Source organism: Globicephala melas, chromosome 2, assembly GCF_963455315.2.
Source record: "Globicephala melas chromosome 2, mGloMel1.2, whole genome shotgun sequence".
NCBI classification, from domain to species: Eukaryota; Metazoa; Chordata; class Mammalia; order Artiodactyla; family Delphinidae; genus Globicephala; species Globicephala melas.
The window spans coordinates 819,543-839,546 of NC_083315.2; the positions used below are offsets into that span (position 1 = coordinate 819,543).

A 20,004-nucleotide genomic window follows, 5' to 3' on the forward strand; every position below is an offset into this window, starting at 1 on the left:
GACCCAACACAGCCAAAAATAAATAAATAAATTTATTTTTAAAAAATTGCAAGGAGAAATGAACAAAGCCACTATCATACTCAGAAACTTCAACACTCTTCTATAAGTAATTGACAGATCCAGCAGGCAGGAAGTCAGTAAGGATATGGTTGAACCAAACAGCATCATCAAGCAACTGAATCTAACACTTCATCTAACAACAGCAGTATACACATTCTTCTCAAGCTCACACAGAACAAGACCGACCACATTCCGAGCCATAACACAGCTTAGCAAATTTAAAAGAACGGAAATCATACAGCATATGCTCTCTGATCACATGGAGTTAAAACAGAAATCAACAGAAAGCAGTAAAATCTCCACATATTTGGGAATTCACCAACAATTCTAATAACACACGGGTCAACGAAGACGTCTCAAGAGAGATAAATTTTTTAAATACTTTGCAATAAATGAGAATACAACTTACCAAAATCTGTGGGATGCTGCAAAAGTAGTGGTTAGAGGGAAAGTATAGCATTGAAGGTAAGAAAAACAGAAAGAACTAAAATCAGTAACTTAAGTGTCTACCTTAGGAAACTGAGAAAGAAAGAGCAAGGAGAAAAAAAAAAAGAATAAAATACAAGCAAAAAGCAATAGAACTGAAACAAGAAACAGGAAAACTCAATGAAACCAAAAGCTGGTTCTTTGAAAAGATTAACTGATAAGCCTACAGCCAGGCTATCCAAGAAGAAAAATGAGAGAAACACAAGTTACTACCAATAGCAGAGTCATCAGCATTATGAGTCCCATGGATGTTGAGAGATAACAGAAGATTATAAATAATTCTATGCCCTCAAATTTGATAACTTACATGATTCCACCAATTCCCTCAAAGATACAAGAGACAAAAACTCTCACACAAAGATAAACAGGTGATCTAAGTAGGCTTCTATCTATTAAAGAAACTGAATCAATAATTAATAACCTTCCCAAACAGCAAGCACTAGGCCCAGATGGTTTCACTGGTGAATTTGAGGGAAAAATCATCCCAATTCCCTACAAGCTCTTCCAGAAAAAATAAAAGCAGAGAGTGCACTTCCTAACTATACACCTAACCATATACCAAGCACTGCTCTACTACCAACACCAGATAAAGACATTACAAGAAAGGAAAACTACAGACTAGAATCTCTTACGAACAGAGACGTAAAAATCCTCAACAAAACATTAGCAAATCAAATCCAACAATGTATAACACGAATTATATACCAAAACCAAGGGGCATTTTTCCCAGGAATGCAAAGGCTGGTCCAATATTCAGAAGTTATAATGTAAAATCCACCACATCAACAGGATAAGAAAAGTCACCTGATCATATCAAGAGATGCAAAAAATCATTAAAAAAAATCCAGCATCCACTTATGATAAAAACTCTCAACAAACTAGGAATAGAGAGGACTTCCTCAACTTGATAAAGAATATGTATAAAAATACCTACAGTGAACATCATACTTAATGGTGAAAAGCTAGATTCTTTCCCCCTAAGATCAATAACAAGGCAAGGAGGTCCCCTCCTGCTCTCCATTCATACGCAATACTTTACTGAAATTCCTAACTAATGCTGTAAGAAAAGGAAACAAAAGGTATACAGATTAGGAAGGAAGAAATAAAACTGCCTTCGTTCATAGATGAAATGATTATCTATGTATTAACAGAAAATGCCAAAGAACCAACCAAAAAACCTCTGAAACCTACTAAGCGACTACAGCAAGGATTCAGGATACAAATTTAATATACAAAACTCAATTACTTTTCTATACACCAGCAATAAACAACTGGAATTTGAAATTAAATTAGTATCCAAAAATTAGGTATAAATCTAACAAAATACGTACAGAATATAAATAAGTACAAAAACTCTGATGAAAGAAATCAAAGGTGATCTCAATAAATCAGAGATAGTCCATGCTCATGGGCAAGAATACATAATATTAAGATGTCAATTATTCCCAGTTTGGTCTATCTATTCAACATAATCCCAATCAAAATTCAAGCAAGTTATTTTGTTGATATGACAAACTGATCCTAAAGTTTACATGAGTAGGTGAAAGACCCAGAATACCTGAAACAATACTGAGAAGAGTGAGAGGATGGACACTACCCAACCTCAAGACTTACCATAAAGCTACAGTAATCAAGCTTCCCTGGCGGCACAGTGGTTAAGAATCCGCCTGCCAATGCAGGGCACACGGGTTCAAGCCCCAGTCCGGGAAGATCCCACATGCCGTGGAGCAACTACGTCCGTGCGCCACAACTACTGAGCCTGCGCTCTGGAGCCCACGAGCCACAATTAATGAGCCCACACGCCACAACTACTGAAGCCCACGCGTCTACAGTCCGTGCTCGGCAACAAGAGAAGCCACCGCAATGAGAAGCCCGCGCACCACAACGAAGAGTAGCCCCCACTCGCCACAACTAGAGAAAGCCCACACGCAGCAACGAAGACCCAACACAGCCAAAAAAAATTTTTAAAAAGAAAATAAAAGCTACAGTAATCAAGAAGGTAGTAATGGTGAAAAAACAGACAAATAGATCAGTGGAACACAATAGAGAGCCCAGAAATAGACCCACACAATAAAAATCAACTGACCTTTCACAGAGGAGAAAAGGCAATTCAATGGAGACAGAATGGTCTTTTCAACAATTGATGCTAGAAAAATCGGATATTCAATATGCAAAAATTTGAACGTAGACATAGAAGTTACACCTTTCACAAAAATTAACTCAAAATCAAGCACAGAGCTAAATGTAAAAATTGTAGAGGATAACAGAGGAGAAAACCTAGGTGACCCTGGGTATGGCAATGAGTTTCTGATACATCTCCAAAAGCACGACCCATGAAAGAAAACGTAAGAGGAACTTTATTAAAATTAAAAACTTCTGCTCTGTGAGGACACCATTATGAAAATGAAGACACGTCACATGCTGGGAGAAAATATTTGCAAAACACATATCTGATAAAAGACTTGTACCCAAGAAAGCCAAAGAAATGATAAAACTCAACAATAAGGGGGAAACAACCCATTTAAAACACAGACAAAAGATCCGAACAGACACTTCCACAAAGAAGATACACAGATGACAACTAAGCAACGAAAAGATGCTCCACATCACGACATAAGAGAGCTGCAACTGAAACAGTCACGAGACACCATTACACACTTACCAGAACGGCCAACATCCACAAAACCGACACCACCAGATGCTGACAAGGATGCAGAACAACAGGCGCCCTCAGGCACCGCGGGCGGGAACGCAGAACAGCACAGCCGCTTTGAAGGCAGACTGGCAGCTTCTCAGGAAGCTCCAGTCTTACCACATGACCCAGGAACCATGCTGCTCGGCCTTCACCCAGATGACCGGAAGACTCAACGCCCACACAGAAACCTGCACACAAACGGTTAGCGGAGTTGCATTCATAACTGCCCAAGGCTAGAAGCAACCTTGACGTGGGTGAGGAGAGAACCTGCAGCCCAGAGGAGCTGGCAGCCTCCATCCTGAAGACGCGAGCTTCACACCTGCCTCCTGGTGTTTGTACAATACAGTTATTTCTTTTGCCTGACCGCCCCCTCCTCCCGCATAAATCCTTACCTGAGCAACTCGGATTCAACATGCAGGTTTTAGCTTAAACTACCGAATCCTCCTTGAGCACCTCTCAGAGGCCAGCACTGAGGGAGACACCTCGCGTGTCCCGTAACAGCTGTGAACACGGGCAGCCCCGGGATGCTGCAACTGCCCATCGCTGCATCTACAAGCCCGCTGGGGGGCTGGAGACGCCAGAAAACAAGGGGCTGCACCCGCCCTGCCGGAAAGCTTAGCCCTGGGGACCTACACGGTGTCTGGCATATAGTAAGACGTCAACAAAGACAGCGCCAACAAAGAATCAATCATCGGAAATTAAAACTACGTAACGCAATGTTATAAGGGTCTAGTGAGTTTTATCCTTACTCCTATAAGACTGAAATCACAGAAATACACACAGTAATTCAATCACATCAGGAAATTTTTCTTGAAAATAATCTGTTTGTGTTTTGTTGAAATACTTCCGAATCCCAAAAGGATAAAATTCAGATTGCTACCTTTTTTTTCTCCTGTCCCCATACATGTATGCAACGATTTGAGAGGGGAGAAAAAGCATACACAGCTATTTAAAAGGTACTAAAAGTTTGATATTCTTATCCGAGAAATCCAACACAATTGTGAAATAAGAACAAAAATTTCTTGAAGAAACAAAACTACCAGGCTTCTTTACAATAAATATAATACAGTTATGGAAGTCTTTAAGCCACATCTTGTTCTAAAGTGAACTGAAACCAGAGTATAAAAATACATACAACGCCACTGAATCAAATAAAATGTAAGGTAAGTAAAGGAATCTCAGTAGGAGAAAACACAAGGATGGGAGATAAATTTAGAAATGAGGTTCAGACACAAACTACACGATTCATGGTTCTGTGTATTTGCAAAACGTGGGTCCAAAATGTGGCTGTACGCTGACTGATGATCTATCAGCTTCACTAGGTCATGTGAAAATGGATACCCTTGTCTTGCCTCACATTATATATGGTATTTCCTAGGTCTTCTACCAGTACCATCTTTCTTCTGACCTCACCCTCAGCCTAACCCTTTTTCAGGATCTCGTGCTCAGAGTTTTTATTATTCAACTTTTCTATTTAGAAGTTTTTCTTTAAACAAAGAAATCCGCAGGTAACACAGTACAGGATCATCATAGCTCTTTTCCAGCGACAAGCTCACAACCTCCAGTACTGCCCCAGAGTGGAGCTCAAAATTCTACGGTGGCATGTGCTACACCGGCCACAGACCCTGACACCAAACCTGCCTCTTCTTAAGTATATTTTACATCAGACCAGCAGGCTGTCTGCATTCAAAACCGTGTGGTGATTTAACAACCACTTTCGTTTTCACCTAAAAGAAGATGAGAACTGTGAAAATCTGGGGCTAGCATAGAATCAGGTTTTACATCCACCCAGTTCTAACCCATGTACCAACAGCGTCAGCTGCAGGCAGAAGAGCGTAACATCAGAGCACGTTATGATTCAGTCTAAAAACAACTCTTTTCAAACAAATTCCTTTTGCTCTGCTGAGATTTACGTCCAGAAGCCGAAGCTTTACACACTAAAGCTGATTTTAAAAATACACTTTACGGCAACTACTGAAAAACGTTTGGGACAGTACACACGCTGCTATGCTATTTAAAATACTAGCAATATCAATTCATTTGCTGCACTGTTTTTATAAACCAGGTATCGATAACAGTTTGCTTCCTAGCCACTTAATTACGGACACATCCTTGGAATAACAACCTATGCTGAAAACTCAACAACTAGTGTAATGAAAAAATTTTTTACACATTAGTCTTATTCTATTAATAAAAATAACAACCATCTCTGTCAATTCTTTTTGGTCCTTCACATGCTATGATAATTCATTTTTTCCTTAATAATTATATTTGCCTAACCTATATAACTACAAAAAGAACTAAGACCTTCGCTATCTTATTTGAAACTCACAAACAACCTTGTCAATAAGTATCATAATTTCCATTTTATAGGCAAGGAAACAGATAGTAGTCACGTTATAAATACATACAAACACACACACATCCATTGTTTGGGGGGCGTGTTTGTTTACTGATTAAGGAGTGATGATGCCATGTGAAACGTGTTTTATTCCTTCTCTCAAGAGATCAAATCAATCTAATCAAATCCATAGCTATCCAACTTCCAAACATTTAATACAGGAATATTTTCATGACTGCCTCAGGAAGTGATAAACTTCATCAATTATAAGCCCAAAACCATTTCTACCACATCCCAAGAGAGCAACTAAAAGACCTAAAATTATTCAGAATACAAAGGTATCTTGGCAATTATAGAAAAACTAAATAAACCAATAAAGCACTCTTTAAATGTATTGCTATGAGAGTGCCGCATATCAACACGCTAACTTCTTGAGAACCGCCACTGCCTGAAGCCCATGAACTGCAGCAAATCTGACAAGAGAAAAACACAGTAAGTATTGTCCTGTCCTGTGAAGCAACCGTCCCTCAGAAGTCACTCACTTCCAAATACTATACATCGGTCAAAAAGCCTCTCATCACAACAGACAACATAACAGGTCGAGCTGAATGGAGGACGGGACCAGATACTGTTGAGGCATACGTGTCCAGCTCGTCCAGCCTCGAGTAAGACTCTAAATTTCTTTCAGCTTGAGTTAAAAGAGAGAAAATGCAACTCGTATTTCCAGAAGCAAGAGTGGCATATTTTCCAGTAAGTTCCTTGTTCTCGTCTTGCTATTTTAAGAGTTCTGCTCACTCCCAGCATTGCTGTGCGGCAAGATCTGGTTTCTGGTGGCTGATCATTTCCACGGCGTGACGCGCGGCTAAAACGGTCTCCCACACACTGCTTTTTATTCCTACTTAGCGTCCCTGTATTTATGCACAAAATTCCGTTTCAGTGGCACTGTGCCAGGAGAAGAAACAGCTTTGCTAGAGTTTCACTTGACTTTATTAGAGGAAATTATTTTAAATTAATGTAGCTGCTGAACAGCTGTCATCCTCAGCCTCAGAAAATATATTCCTTCTAATTTTTGCTGCGAATATTTATTTATTTATGTTAAATTCCAGCTCATGAACGTTGACCATGAGGAGTCTAACCCTTCCTGCTACTATTTCACATTCCTTTTCTAAACAAGGGCAAGCACGGGCATGCTCCATCAGTATGCACAGCCAGATCACCACCATTAAGTGAAATCATCTATGTATTTTTGGTGGAATCCTTTTAACAACTTCCACGCCCGGCAGTGAAATGGAACAAGGCTGTTTTGTTTTCAGAGGGCAACAATTTGATCTCTGGTTTACTAGATGGCGCTCAAAATATTTTTCCATATGTTTTTCCGCGAAGATCATCTGACAACAGCATGGTTTACCTTGACTAGTGAATGCAGGCTTTTTTCACCAAACACATCCCAGAGGAAGGTCAGGTCTTCCTGGCTGTCCACATGTGGCCGCAGCTGGGCTGGCAGAGCCGCCAGCAGCTCATACAGACCTATAAAATGGAAATAAAACACAAAGCGTCACCGCAGAGTGTGATCTCATTAATTTCGCTTAAGGTGTGTGAAACTGACAGCTGGAACGTGTCGCTTTTCCCGGATCTGTACTCTGGCCCATCAGGCAAAGCTCTTCTCCAAAGAAGCAAGGGAAGCTTTTGGGTTTTTAAATTCCAAAGATGTACGTATTAACAGGCCTGTTTTTACCTTATGCGGTGGTCATTTTACAGTCCTCCAAGTTTACATAACCCGAGACAGAAAATGTGTACAAGCTTTCAAAAAAAAAAAAAGAAAATGCATACATTCCTTTCCTTAATCGTTATTACATTTCCCTCAATGTTAGCCAAAAAGTGAAGTGAGTCATGAATAGGAAAAACTTCTTTAGAAGAGAAAATTGATAGCATGGTCCATTAAAATGGTTTTGTGGTTTCCAAAGAGTTCCTAATAATATATAGCTTCAAAAACATTTGCGTTACTGAACGTCCAAAATCAAGTTCCCAGAAGTAAGCCAGAACAAACCATACTTGGTGTGGCATTATTTGTAGCCACGCTTTTTTTAAAAAAAAAAAAACAATGACAACAACAAACTGCGTAGCACTTAGGCTAAATGAGACTCTGATTTGGAGGTACGTGATACCCCTGGAAAGAGTCAAGGCAACAGATGCAGGTTGTGCGTGCTCCCACTGGAAGCTCCCTGCAAGCAGACAGTAGCGCAGTGTCCTGGGAGCAGCCTGCACTGACCATCCGTCTCGTCCCCGGGACGGCAGACTCCTGTCCAAGAAATGCTGCAGCAGTGCTTGCCCGGGACTCTTCAGGGAGGTGACCTGGCAGAAGTCAGCATCAACTCAGAGCTCATGTTTCATTTTCCAGCGGGATTCCATGAGGTAAAAAGGACAAAATTCTTTTTATTTCTGTCTGCTGTCTACAAAAACACCGAGACCTCCTGGGGTCTACAACACATGGGACTGTTGCTATTTCTGGTCTGAATAAGAGCTGCTGTTCATTAGAAAGACAGCTTTACAAGATATTTAACCAGCGAAAACTCATAAATTATGGACTTCTGATTAGCGTGTCTGTTATCTTTCCAAAGCCTTATAATATTCTGATAACCAGTGATGATTCACAACCACATGCATGGGTACCACTTTGGAAGTCAGATACGAAACTTGAGAGATTTGATCAAACTGAAACATTCCTTGGGCTGTATTTGGCCAAAAAGATCCAAAATACTCCAGACAGGATAAAAGAAAAAAAAAAAAACCTTCTCTCAACTGCATTCTTAAGTATTCTTGGTGGTTTATATTTATTCTCATAAAAACCTGGCATCCTGCCTAAACTAGCTCTTATTTACAATTCAGCAAAAATATTTTTACGGTAGCTCAACCTAAGTCAACGTATAATGATACAGGTCTCACTTTATACAAACATATACACACACACACACACAAATGTAATGTAATCACAATCGCCAAGATCAGAGATTCAAAACATGAAATTACGTAAAAAGAACGTAGAATTTCACTATTTTATTATTGATTTCAAGAGTGGTAAAAATGATTACCTATTCCTTAGTAATATCATTAGGGTGGAAAGACACTAATTCAACTGTGATATAATTTATGTGGTACAGTTCATGGGGGATTCAATAAGTTTAAATAAGTTAATACACTTGAACAGTCCTGCACGTGGTAAGTACTCAATGTTTCATATTGATGGTGAGTGTGACGGTGAGTGTGATGGTGAGAGCGATGGGGAGTGCGATGGTGGGTGCGATGGTGGGTGCAACGGTGGGAGCGACGGTGAGTGCGACGGTGAGTGCGATGGTGAGAGCGATGGTGAGTGTGATGGTGAGTGTGATGGTGTGATGGTGACAGTGACGGTGAGTGTGACGGTGAGTGTGACGGTGAGTCATGGTGAGTGTGACGGTGAGTCATGGTGAGAGCGATGGTGACTGTGATGGTGAGAGCGACGGTGAGAGCAACGGTGAGTGCAATCGTGAGTGCGATGCTGAGAGTGATGGTGAGAGTGATGGTGAGTGTCATGGTGAGGGCGATGGTGACAGCGATGATGAGTGCGATGGTGAATGCGATGGTGAGAGCAATGGTGAGTGCAATTGTGAGAGTGATGGTGAGAGTAATTGTGAATGTAATGGTGAGTGTGATGGTGAGAGTGACGGTGAGTGTTATGGTGAGTGTGACAGTGAGAGCGACGGTGAGAGCGACGGTTAGTGCGACGGTGAGAGCGACTGTGAGAGCGACGGCGAGTGCGATGGTGAGTGTGATGGTGAGAGTGATCGTGAATGTGATGCTGAGTGTGATGGTGAGAGTGATCGTGAGGGTGATGGTGAGAGTGATCGTGAGTGTGATGGTGAGTGTGATCGTGAGTGCAGTAACCACTGGGTTATTGATTTTGACTGTTATTCGTCATTAGCATGACTAAAAATGCAGAAGTTCGGATCAAACAGACAGACCTAGATTCAAACCCCAGGTCTATACGCATTTCACATTACTTACCTGAACCTCGTTTCCGTCACGTGTTGAAAAAGAAATGGTAATGTACACGTGGTAGAACTGCACAGAATACACACACACACACACACTCACGAGCACATGTGAAACCGAGGACATCTGAAAAACGTCAACCGATGGCATGGATGACGATCTCCGAGTTGTGACACGCTACTACAGTTATGCAAGATGTTACCACGGGGGGAACTGGTGAGAGTACACAGGATTTCTTTGTACTATGTCTCACAACGTGTGACACTGTAATTATCTCGAAATAAAGCTGAAACGTGCAACAGTTGCTGTAAGAATTCAATGGAACGATTGACAGGGTGGGCACTTGATTAAAATAACGATGCTCTTCTTTCCTTAGTGCGTCTCCTTGCAGCGAACGTCTCAGTGCATTGCTTCCGAGGGAAAACAACAGCTTAGAGACACCTGCCAACTGGACATGACACCATACTCAGAAATGAAACCACCCGCGTCTTTTCCATATGGGAGTTGTTCACTTTCCCCACGTACACCTTAGCTTCTTGTGGGAATAAGCCATGTTGGGTTTAATTTTCAAATAGTAGTAACTTCTCTGTTAGTCAAAGCTCAGAAGCCCGAGTTTCCTGTGTTTTTCCAGCTTTATGCAATCCTCATCCGTATGGTCCTCGAGTGGCAGTGACACTGGCTTCTCTTCACCTCCCACATCTGGTGCCAGAGAACAAGGCCAGAAGAGACAGGACAATGCCAATCATTTTTAAATTTAAAAGATGGTTATAAGAGCTCCTAGGCCAGGGCTGTATGTAGTGTCAACGCAGGCAACGAGGAAACCATCACTTCCACTCAAATCAGCAATCCAGGCCCCAGAAGGCACCTCGGTCCACGTCTAAAACTGGGTCTGTGATTCCACGTGCGCTTTAAAGTGTTCCTATATTCAGTTCCCAAGTCCCAATCATGAAGAATACTATGAAAGCCAAATAGTTTGGGTCCTTGAGATTCAGAGGGCCAGTAAAGAGAGCTGAGACAGCTCGGCACGTCTTTAAAAATTTTACCTAAATCCACTTGTTCCCTGCGCCATGAAACTTATCCTGTGCTCCTCTGTGGTCACCCCAGTTCATTCTAATAAACGTCTACGGCACCTGTGAACCCAGCGCATCCCTAGCTCTGAAGGTCTAGGACAAATCGGACGTGATTCCTGTCTGCAGGCGTCTACAGCGTAGATGACACCACAGGCTATTAGCAAAGTGAGTGCAGGACAGGGTCAGGCTGTGGAGGCAAGGGAAGGGGCCAGTCCCTCCAGGGGAGGGGACAACCTCAGGAGACCCTTCAGCAGGAACAACGCCGAGTCAGGGCTACGAGGGCTGCAGGCCCAAGAATCAGTATGCGTGAAGCTCTCAGAGCTGGAGCCCTGGGGACAGCACTAAGCGTGGAACATACCACCCTCTCCCCGGGGACCTTACAGTCTCGGATGACACAGAATGCATCTCATACATGAGCAAACACCAAGCAATCCTACTGGTCCAGGTAAACAGCCCAAACATTTTCCCTTCCAAGTGAAATAAACAGATGTTTAGGCAGCTGAAATAAATGAGTCATTTTCAGGGATGTCTCTAATATTTAAATTGTAATTTAGTTAGAAACATACACTTTGAATTATCTATTAAGTAAAATACATTAACTCAGATACTTAGTTTTTGCCCCAGTTGCACATTTCACGCAACCATTTTATTTAAATTCTTCAGAGTGAAGTTCCTCCTCATCATGAGATCATGTTCGCTTCTAGGTCAGTTGAGGCACAGCACTGCTTTGAATGTGGGAGACGCCTTCACTGAGAATCTGGGTGAAGTTGATGGTTTTTCATTTGTTCTGTGGCTCTACATTTTTGATCAACAAAACCACTTACCTGCTCTTTAAAATTCTATCAACTGCAAATGCGAGGTTTTTAACCCCTCTCCAAGGAATAACTAGATCTGGTTTAAACCAGATTGTCTCCTTTTATAAAAAACAATTCTGCCAAGGGAGCTCTCAATAATCCCCAAAATTATGAATTTCGGTTATATGTGAGTAATTTTGGCTTCTCCATTCAACACACATTTTTGTGCACGTAAATACACAGAGAACGCTCTCTCTAAGAGATTTTGTAAGGACCTGAATACATGCCAGCTCTCTCTTCTCTACGAGATCATTTTACAGAGGGAAAAAAAACTCACCTTCTATTTGGGCACATACGATAATAAGACACTGTCAAGGATGCCTGTGGATTTCAATAAACTTATTTCATAAAAGTGTTCCAACAGAAAAAAGCAGTATTTTTAAATTAGTGTATTTTATATATTGAGAGAAAAGAAATCAATAAGAGCAAAACTTAAATAGGTCGAGGGTGACTCGATTAATATGTGCAATAATTATTCTAGGAATTTTAAGAGAGCAATCAATGAAGGTCAGAGAAGCCTCTAATGGAGCTGGCAGGATAGATCTGAAGGGGGGAACATAGGGCCCAGAAGGGTGATCCTAAATTGAGGGCTAATGAATGTGTTCACAGTAACAGGAGCCAATCGCAGAGAGATGCGAAGATGCTTCGAAGATCTCCGAGTTGGCTCCTGAAGCCTACTGTCTAGGAACGAAGTACTGTAATCTCTTCTCCTCTTTCCAGAGGAAGGTTAGATGGCAAATGCTGGCTGTCTGACGTCACGAAGAATAATATCGTAAGGAGAATGCTTTCCGTACAGTATAAACTGCCCATTCTGCGAGCCAGTTCATTGAGTCAGCACATGTGTGGACCACAATCTTAATTTAATCACTTACGTACTTGATTGGAGCTCCATGTGCTACAGCTGGCTTCTCTGCAGCCTTGCTGCACTGCAGGGTAAAATACTTGTCATTTTCCTTAAAGATAAAAAAACTACAGTCGTCCCCTGGCATCCGTGGCTCACTGGCCCCAGGACCCGCCTAGGATCCCCAAATCCATGGAAGCTCACATCCCACAGCCATCCTCCCTATCTGTGGTTCCACAACAGCAGATTCAACCAAACGCTGACCACGCAGCACTGTATTTACTGAAACCATCTGCATATTAGTGGACCTGGGCAGTTCAAACCCATGTTGTTCAAGGGCCAAGTGTAAGCACTTTTTCCTCCCTCAACAAAACCTACGGTCAGAGTATGTTCTTGATGCCTTCCGAGGCAACACAACACAGAGGGTCAGCAGTAGTATTTTACAGACAGATATTAATACTCTGCTGCTTCAGCAACTTCAAGTAAGTTGGCCTGCAATTTTTTTTTTTTTGCAATATCTAGATAAGAGTACTGCTGTAAAGCTGCAGTCACACTCCCCTCAGGAGCCTGTGTGGGTAACAGGCAGGGGTTCAACCAAGGGCTGTGGGAGGCAGGCAGCACTGACCCGATTCACCCGAGGCCACAATACACTGACCAGAAGATAAAGTGTCATCACCCTGCATGAAAACTTCATGACTTCATAAGATCATCAATTTACTTAAATATATGATAGCAATTTTAACTGTGGGTAAAGCTTCCTATCATCATAGTCAGACCCCTAGCGATTTTCACCCTGCCTAATAAAACTAGCTATTGGGGCTTCCCTGGTGGCGCAGTGGTTGAGAGTCCGCCTGCCGATGCAGGGGACGCGGGTTCGCGCCCCGGTCCGGGAAGATCCCACATGCCGCGGAGCGGCTGGGCCCGTGAGCCATGGCCGCTGAGCCTGCGCGTCCGGAGCCTGTGCTCCGCAGTGGGAGAAGCCACAACAGTGAGAGGCCTGCGTACCGCAAAAAAAAAAAAAAAACAAAAACAAAACTAGCTACTGAATATTAAAAATTGCGTTTATTTCTTTTGTCCCCCCTTCCTTAATCTATCCTTCCTACCACCAACTCTTAAAGCTTCCTAAAACAATACTTAGTAAAAATTATTACCAGTAGAAATTCCTAGTAGTGTTCACCATACCTAATACTATGGTATAAGCTATGGTAAAGTGCTTTACAGGATACCTCGTTCCGTGCTCTCTATAAGCAGGTCCTATTACTGTCTCCATTTTACAGGAGGAAGTACCTTGAGCCTAGGAAGTGGCATAGTCAGGACTTAAACTCAACTCTGGCCCATGTCTCCCATATAACCCCATCATTTAAATCTTCTACTCAAAACCCGCCAAGAGCTCCCTGGAGAAAAGTTAAATTTCCAACTGGACACCCAAATTACAGATGGATCAAATATTTCAAATATAAACTAGAGGACAATCTCAGAGAATATTTTTATCATCTGAAGTGCTTTTCTCTGCACACAAAGAAACTAGAAACCACAAAAAGCAATGATTGACAGACTTTGTGACAAAATTTTCATGCATCAAAAAAACCGAAGTTTGCAGAGAAACTGCTAAAAATTCTTTGCAACAAGCAAGTGATTGACATTAAGCATAATAAAAGATCAGTAAACCAAGAGAAAAATGGGCAACGGCGCATGAATAGGCCTACGGTGGTGGAAGAAGCAGGTGACCCCCGCCCCAAAATCAATACAGAAAGCACTGTTCAATCTAAGAAATAATATAAAGTGATTCTTCAGAGCCAAAGCATATCACTTTTCTTTCATCAATTTAGGAGACAATTAAGTTTGCAAATACCCAGTCTTAGGAAGGGCATGAGAACAGGCACCCAGCAGCCATTTGGTGGGATACACACTCGTTCATTCAGTCAGCATCCACTGACCACTGTAAGTTCTCTGGGCCACGTGCTGTTCAAGGTGTTCGGCTAGATCAGTGAACCCACAAAGATCCCGCTGTCGTGGAGATAACACTCCATGGGGAAGACAAATAATAAACGTAAGTCAGGAAATTACACAGTGTGTATCAGACACTGATAGAAAAAGAGAAAACCAAGCTGTGTAAGGCAGACCCGGTGCTGGACCGCCGGCACAGGCCACGACAGGTGAGGTGGCCAGGGAACCCAGAGCCAGGAGGACGGCGAGGGACAAGGAATCCAGGCAGGGGGGTCAGACAGCACAGAAAGCCCACCTCTAGGTCCGGGTGCCCGCAGCGTCTGAGGAGGGCAAGGCACCCAGGCTGACTGGGGCAGAGGGAGGGAGAGATGGTCCAAGGGGACAAACGAGGACCAGGTCGCGTTGGCTCTTGTAGGACAAATACTGCAAAGCACTTAACTTTTATTTTATAGGGACAGAGCCACTGCCGGGTTTTTGAGTCAAGGCGTAAAGCGACTGGAGTTACATCTTAAAAGCACTGCTCTGGCTGCTGCCTTGAGAGGAGGGGGCGGGGGGGCAAGAGCAGAGGCGGAGAGCGAGTCAGAGGGTCAGGCAGTGACCCGGGCGACGGAGGACGGCGGCCTGCACCCAGCAGCAGCGGGCGGGAGCTGCGAGGAGCGTTCAAGTTCTGGAGAGATTCTGAAGGAAGAGCCAATTATGAATCTCTGTCGGAGTGAACGAGGGGTACGAGAAGAGAAGAAACAAACATGGCTGCCGTCGAGGGAGACGGGGGCGTTCGGTTTGGGGCCCGGTGAGCTGAAGATGCGGACGGGACGACCAGGTGGGGATGAGGTGGGCAGCTGGATGGAGGAGAGCCGGGAGCTCCGCAGGGAGGCTGAGCTGAAGACGTGCACTGAGGTGCCCTGGGCACGAGCCGGGGGAGACCCGGGGACACGAGTGTGCACACAGAAGAAGGAGAGGCCGAGGACCGAGCCCCGGGGTCTCCACGGTGACCAGACGCGCGGGAGCACGGAGGCCTGCCGTCCCGGAGGCCCGGTGTGGCGAGGAAGGGTGACGGCCGGGGCGTGAGAGGCCACCGTCAGGGAGGTACACCAAGGCCCGAGGACCGCCCGTCGGATCCAGCCGCGTGGAGGTTGCCGACTCTGGCAGCGTGACGGGCGATGACCGCAGAGCATTAACGATATCGAGTGACACGTTGGAAAGAGCAAATATTGACGCTTAGCAGGAGGGTCGGTACAAAACAGAATCAGTGTCTGTCAGGTGCCAGGGAAGGGAGGGGTAAAGAAGTTGCTTTAGGATGAGAAACACAGCCCGTGTGTGCGCTAAGGGCATCGATCGGCGCCCCCCCGCCTTGAGGAGGTGAGAAGGCACAGGGTCAGGCACACGTGGCGGCACGGCTGCGACGGCGGCATGCGCGGGTCGTCTGCGGCTCCAAGGAGGACGGCAGAGAAGGGGGCACGTGGCAGAGAGACCGGGAGGACCCTCCTACCATCACAGCGGTGTTTGCACCATAAACTATGAATCCCGTGGGGAGTGACGGCAGGGAATCAAGCGTCTGCGTTCGAAAGAAAAGGCTGGAAAGAGTCCCCTGGGAGAATGGAAAAATGAACAAAGCAGGCAGATCGTAAGTCGGCACTGTCCTGGCAACACGAGAATTTCGAGCCTACACGTGTGCCCTTTCAGCTCCTGCGTTCACTCGTCCGTTCCATTTCTAGGGAGCCTGCACCTGCATCCAACCCCACCAGCGTTTAACCAGGAAGAGAAACCGGAACGAACGGGAAGTCATTACTTTCATTTTCACTCTATGTGTGTGTGTATGTATATTTCATATTTTTTATATATATATATATATATATATGTATATATTTCTGCACTGCTTGAGTTTTTACAAAATAGACGTTACTTTCACAATTTCAGAAAATTTCACTTCTGGGTACTATTCTGACATAAACCTTTTCCCAGCACGAGGGCTCACAACCTCCCCCCTAATTCCGTTCCAGCCACGGTGGACCGCTATTTGCTATCCCCTGAAAGCGTGACTGTTTCCATGCAATCTTACACCAACTCGCTAGATAATTAACTTCCTGGTGATCACGACTGCTGTCACAGTCCCCTCCGCCAGGACCCCCGAGATTATCTGGAAGACAAAACCAGCGTGGTAACAGTCTGACCTCAAAGTTTCACGAACAGGTTTAGCATAACACACTTGACAACGTCTCAAGTGCGTGGAGGAAGCTGGGAAACTCCCTCTGCGTTTCAAAATTGCTCTGGATCCTTTCCTGACCCCACTCCACAAATACCGAGGGCCACCCTGTGCCAGACTGCTTAAAGCTGGGGATACCAGGCTGAGGGAGAGAAAGGAAAGTCATCCCCCAGTGTAGTGCGGGAGACGGGCGTCAGACGTCGTCGTGAGGATAAGGGCAGAGCTGTAACTGAGAACACGCTGCACGGGAGGGAGGCATGGCTGGGGAAAGCGCAGCACATCCCCGAGGGATGTGAACAGCCTCAGGGAAAGCTTCCCCGGGGAAGTGACGCTTGTGCTGAGATGGTCCAAGTACAGACGCAAGCTGGGGACGATGAAGTGGGGAGTAGAAAGACCCACAGGAAAAAGAAATGCACATACGAAGGCCCGGGGGTAGATGCTTAGACTCCGCAGCCGATGACATAAATACAAATCCCAACTCTGCAACTGCTAATTGGTTAACATTTCCGTGCATCCAGTTTTTAAACTGTATAAAGGCATAGTTGACCTAGCCTTACTAGGATCGTAATAAGGATTAAATGAGTCACCTGTAAAGCTCAGAATGATGCCTCATTTAACTGTATATCCTATGTATTTAAAATAAAACTAAATTCCAAATTAAACCTAAAACATATGCATATGCCGGAGCATCAAGGAGACAGCATAGAAAATGTAAGTTTGTGCTGCTGGAGAAAAGCTCTCCATGATAGGCAATAAAGACGGGCAGTGATGGACCCCATGTACCGAGTAAAGCGCAAACCAGTGAGAAGAGAAATGAAGAAAGTGATCACATACCCCTGACTCAGGTCAGTCTAGACATCTGCATAGTAGATAAGGAGAAGAGGGGAGAAAGGTGCCAAATGGTCCCAGCTCGGAAACAGCGTTAAAACCTTCAGGATGAACGTAACGCAACACATGCTTGCAAGCAGCGGCACGCACTCGCATTGTGGTGACATCCGTGTCACGTCGTCACTGACAAAGTCCTTGCGACACTGGCTTGTGTAAATTGTGTTGATGCATGGTCCTAATTCAAGATCCAAACCGAAGCTCCCAGGAACCAGTCACTGGTCATTCCCACTAGCGTGCTGAGCAACCGGACTCGCCTTCCAGTGCTTCAAGTGACTACAGAAGAGTAACAGTAACCCCCTCACTGAGCTAATTCTAAACACTCCCCACTCTCTCCAGCCCGCCAGGGTTAGGCACAACAAGGAAACCCTCCGGAGATGAAGAGCTACCCCACGCCGCAGCAGCCTTGCGAAAACAAACGACTCAGAGCAGATCTGACCACAAATGCTCATTCCAACTGTTCGATCACTCTGGACCTCTGGGCCGCTGCCTCCTGAAGTGACAATGGAAAACGGTGCCTCAGATACAGGATCAGCTTGTCATAAAATCACTCATATCCTCCTCCTTTTGGCAAAACTGAGCATCAGGGAATCCTGGCTGCACGCAGAGAAAGTGCAAAACCAGCCAGCAGGATGATTCATCTCAAGAGGCAGTAGTTGGGTTTCCAAACAGATCTTGCTTTTGAGCCTTTTAACAACGGGTCTTGCAGCAATTTTCCCAAGAATTCTTGACATAATTAACATCTTCGTAAGAAAAAAGCCAAGAATTCCTGTTTAGACTGTCAGTGCTGAAACATTTTTGAGAGACTTTTATCTTCCATTTCAAAGCTACACAGTTCTACCGAGATACAAAAGATTCTGGAATTTGAAACTTCACAAGGACATCCTTCACAGACAATACAACATCCTCAGAGGTCAGAAGAACTGCATCGGTCAAGAACTCACACCAAAAAGTCACAAAAAGACTTCACCGCTTGGCACAGATCACTTCACCAAACTGATCTTTATTGTCAAAACTTTCTTCTGAATCACTAAAATAAGGTGGTGGACAGGGAACACGAACAATGGACTGAAAAGAGAAATCAGGCAACGTATTTATTTCCTGCACAGATGAGGAAAAGTCATAACGCTCTGTAAAAGAGGAAAATGACCAGGGCTGTCACACTTGTCAAACAACACAGAAGTTTCTTCTTATCAAGGAGACTATAAAGTGTAGACACACCATCTAGACTACATCAAAAATAATCCCAGGGCAAAGCAAAAAACAGAAGCCTCTAACCTACTCAAGTGAGAAGCTCAGAAAGTCTAAAGAGAAGTGGGCAAGGGACGGGAGCTATGGCTGTACTAACTCATCAGATGGAAGATGGTTCGTAGCCGCTGGGCAGACTTGAGGCCTAAATGAAACTAAAGTCCCTGGGGGGCCAGATCAGAGCGATGAGCAGATCACCACTCAACGCAGCACCGATGACTAACCTTGCGTCAGTGGGGAGAGGGCTCCCGCAGTCCGCCTGCCAAGTGGCCACGGGTCACCTGAGACAGTGATGGAACTGGAGCATCGCTGGGCAGCGCGAGGCTTGGTTAGAACACGAAGCGTCGTGACTTAGGGGAGGGCGGAGGAGTCTTGGGAGTCAAGGACAGATAGGACACTAAGGCTATTCGCCCGCGGGGAAACCTGTGCTCCCAGCGAGTAACAGGCTGTGGGCGGGAGGCAAAGCCACAGCCCCATCGCCCTGTGTTTAGCCTGAGCTGATGACGGACAGCAGGTGAGGCAGACACACACCGACCGGACGCCGCTAAACTGAGGAGAAGAACATCTCGTCTAAGCGAGCCAACTGCCGAGCTGTACACCTGTAGCAGGATCACAGAACTCGAGGACGAGCGTTCTAACCAGAGGTTCTGGCTCACGTCGCAGGCAATCACACCCACCTGCTGTAGTGATCAAACCAGCCTCAGCAGTACTACCTCCAAACACAAGGACAGTAGAACACCAAGACTCAGGAGTCTACCTCAGAGTAAACATTCACTAAACAGAGAAAAAGGTTGTGCTGTCCTAAACACACACACACGAAGAAACTTCTACCAGCTGAAACTGGCCGTAAATACCCAGCATGATCCAGGGCTAATTGGAATCTTAACTCCTGATTTGAGAAATGTTTTCACCAAAACCAACAGAGAACTTCGCACATTCCTTCCGTCCTCTTTCACAGCAAGTTTGTAGAACTACAGCTGTGCCGTAACTAGGGGGAAGGTGTCGCTACACGTATTGCAGATGCACTGAAAATTCAAGAGCACCGATGACGACGTATGTACCATAGATTTACCTAGATGAACTGTAAAGAAACCTTTGTTTAGGACAATTTATTTTCTATTGTTATTTTACTGTATTTGGACAAATATAAATAATTATTAAATCAAAGGAAATTCATGATAAAATGTGACATTTTATCACAAATAAAATTCTCAAAACAATAACATCTAAAAAAAATACAGAAGCATGAAGAAGTGAAGACATTTTTCCAGTTCCAGCAAAGTGCTTCTATAAAAATATAACATTCTGTACAGGACAGTAGTTCCTAAGAGAATAAACGGCTCAG

The 20,004-nt window shown here is 44.3% G+C and overlaps 1 protein-coding gene across 5 annotated transcripts in view; it reads right to left on the reverse strand.

Moving 5' to 3' along the window:
• The window catches only part of MPP7 (MAGUK p55 scaffold protein 7), a 413,704-nt gene that overhangs the window by 154,305 nt on the left and 239,395 nt on the right, over positions 1-20,004 (reverse strand). For 4 of the 5 annotated variants that reach the window (XM_060291639.1, XM_030832320.2, XM_030832311.2 and 1 more), the window contains one exon: positions 6,991-7,109. The exons of the other annotated variant lie outside the window; for it this stretch is intronic. In XM_060291639.1, the coding sequence (XP_060147622.1) occupies positions 6,991-7,109 (119 nt within the window). The remainder of the gene's footprint in view (positions 1-6,990; positions 7,110-20,004) is intronic. 5 annotated transcript variants of the gene reach the window in all.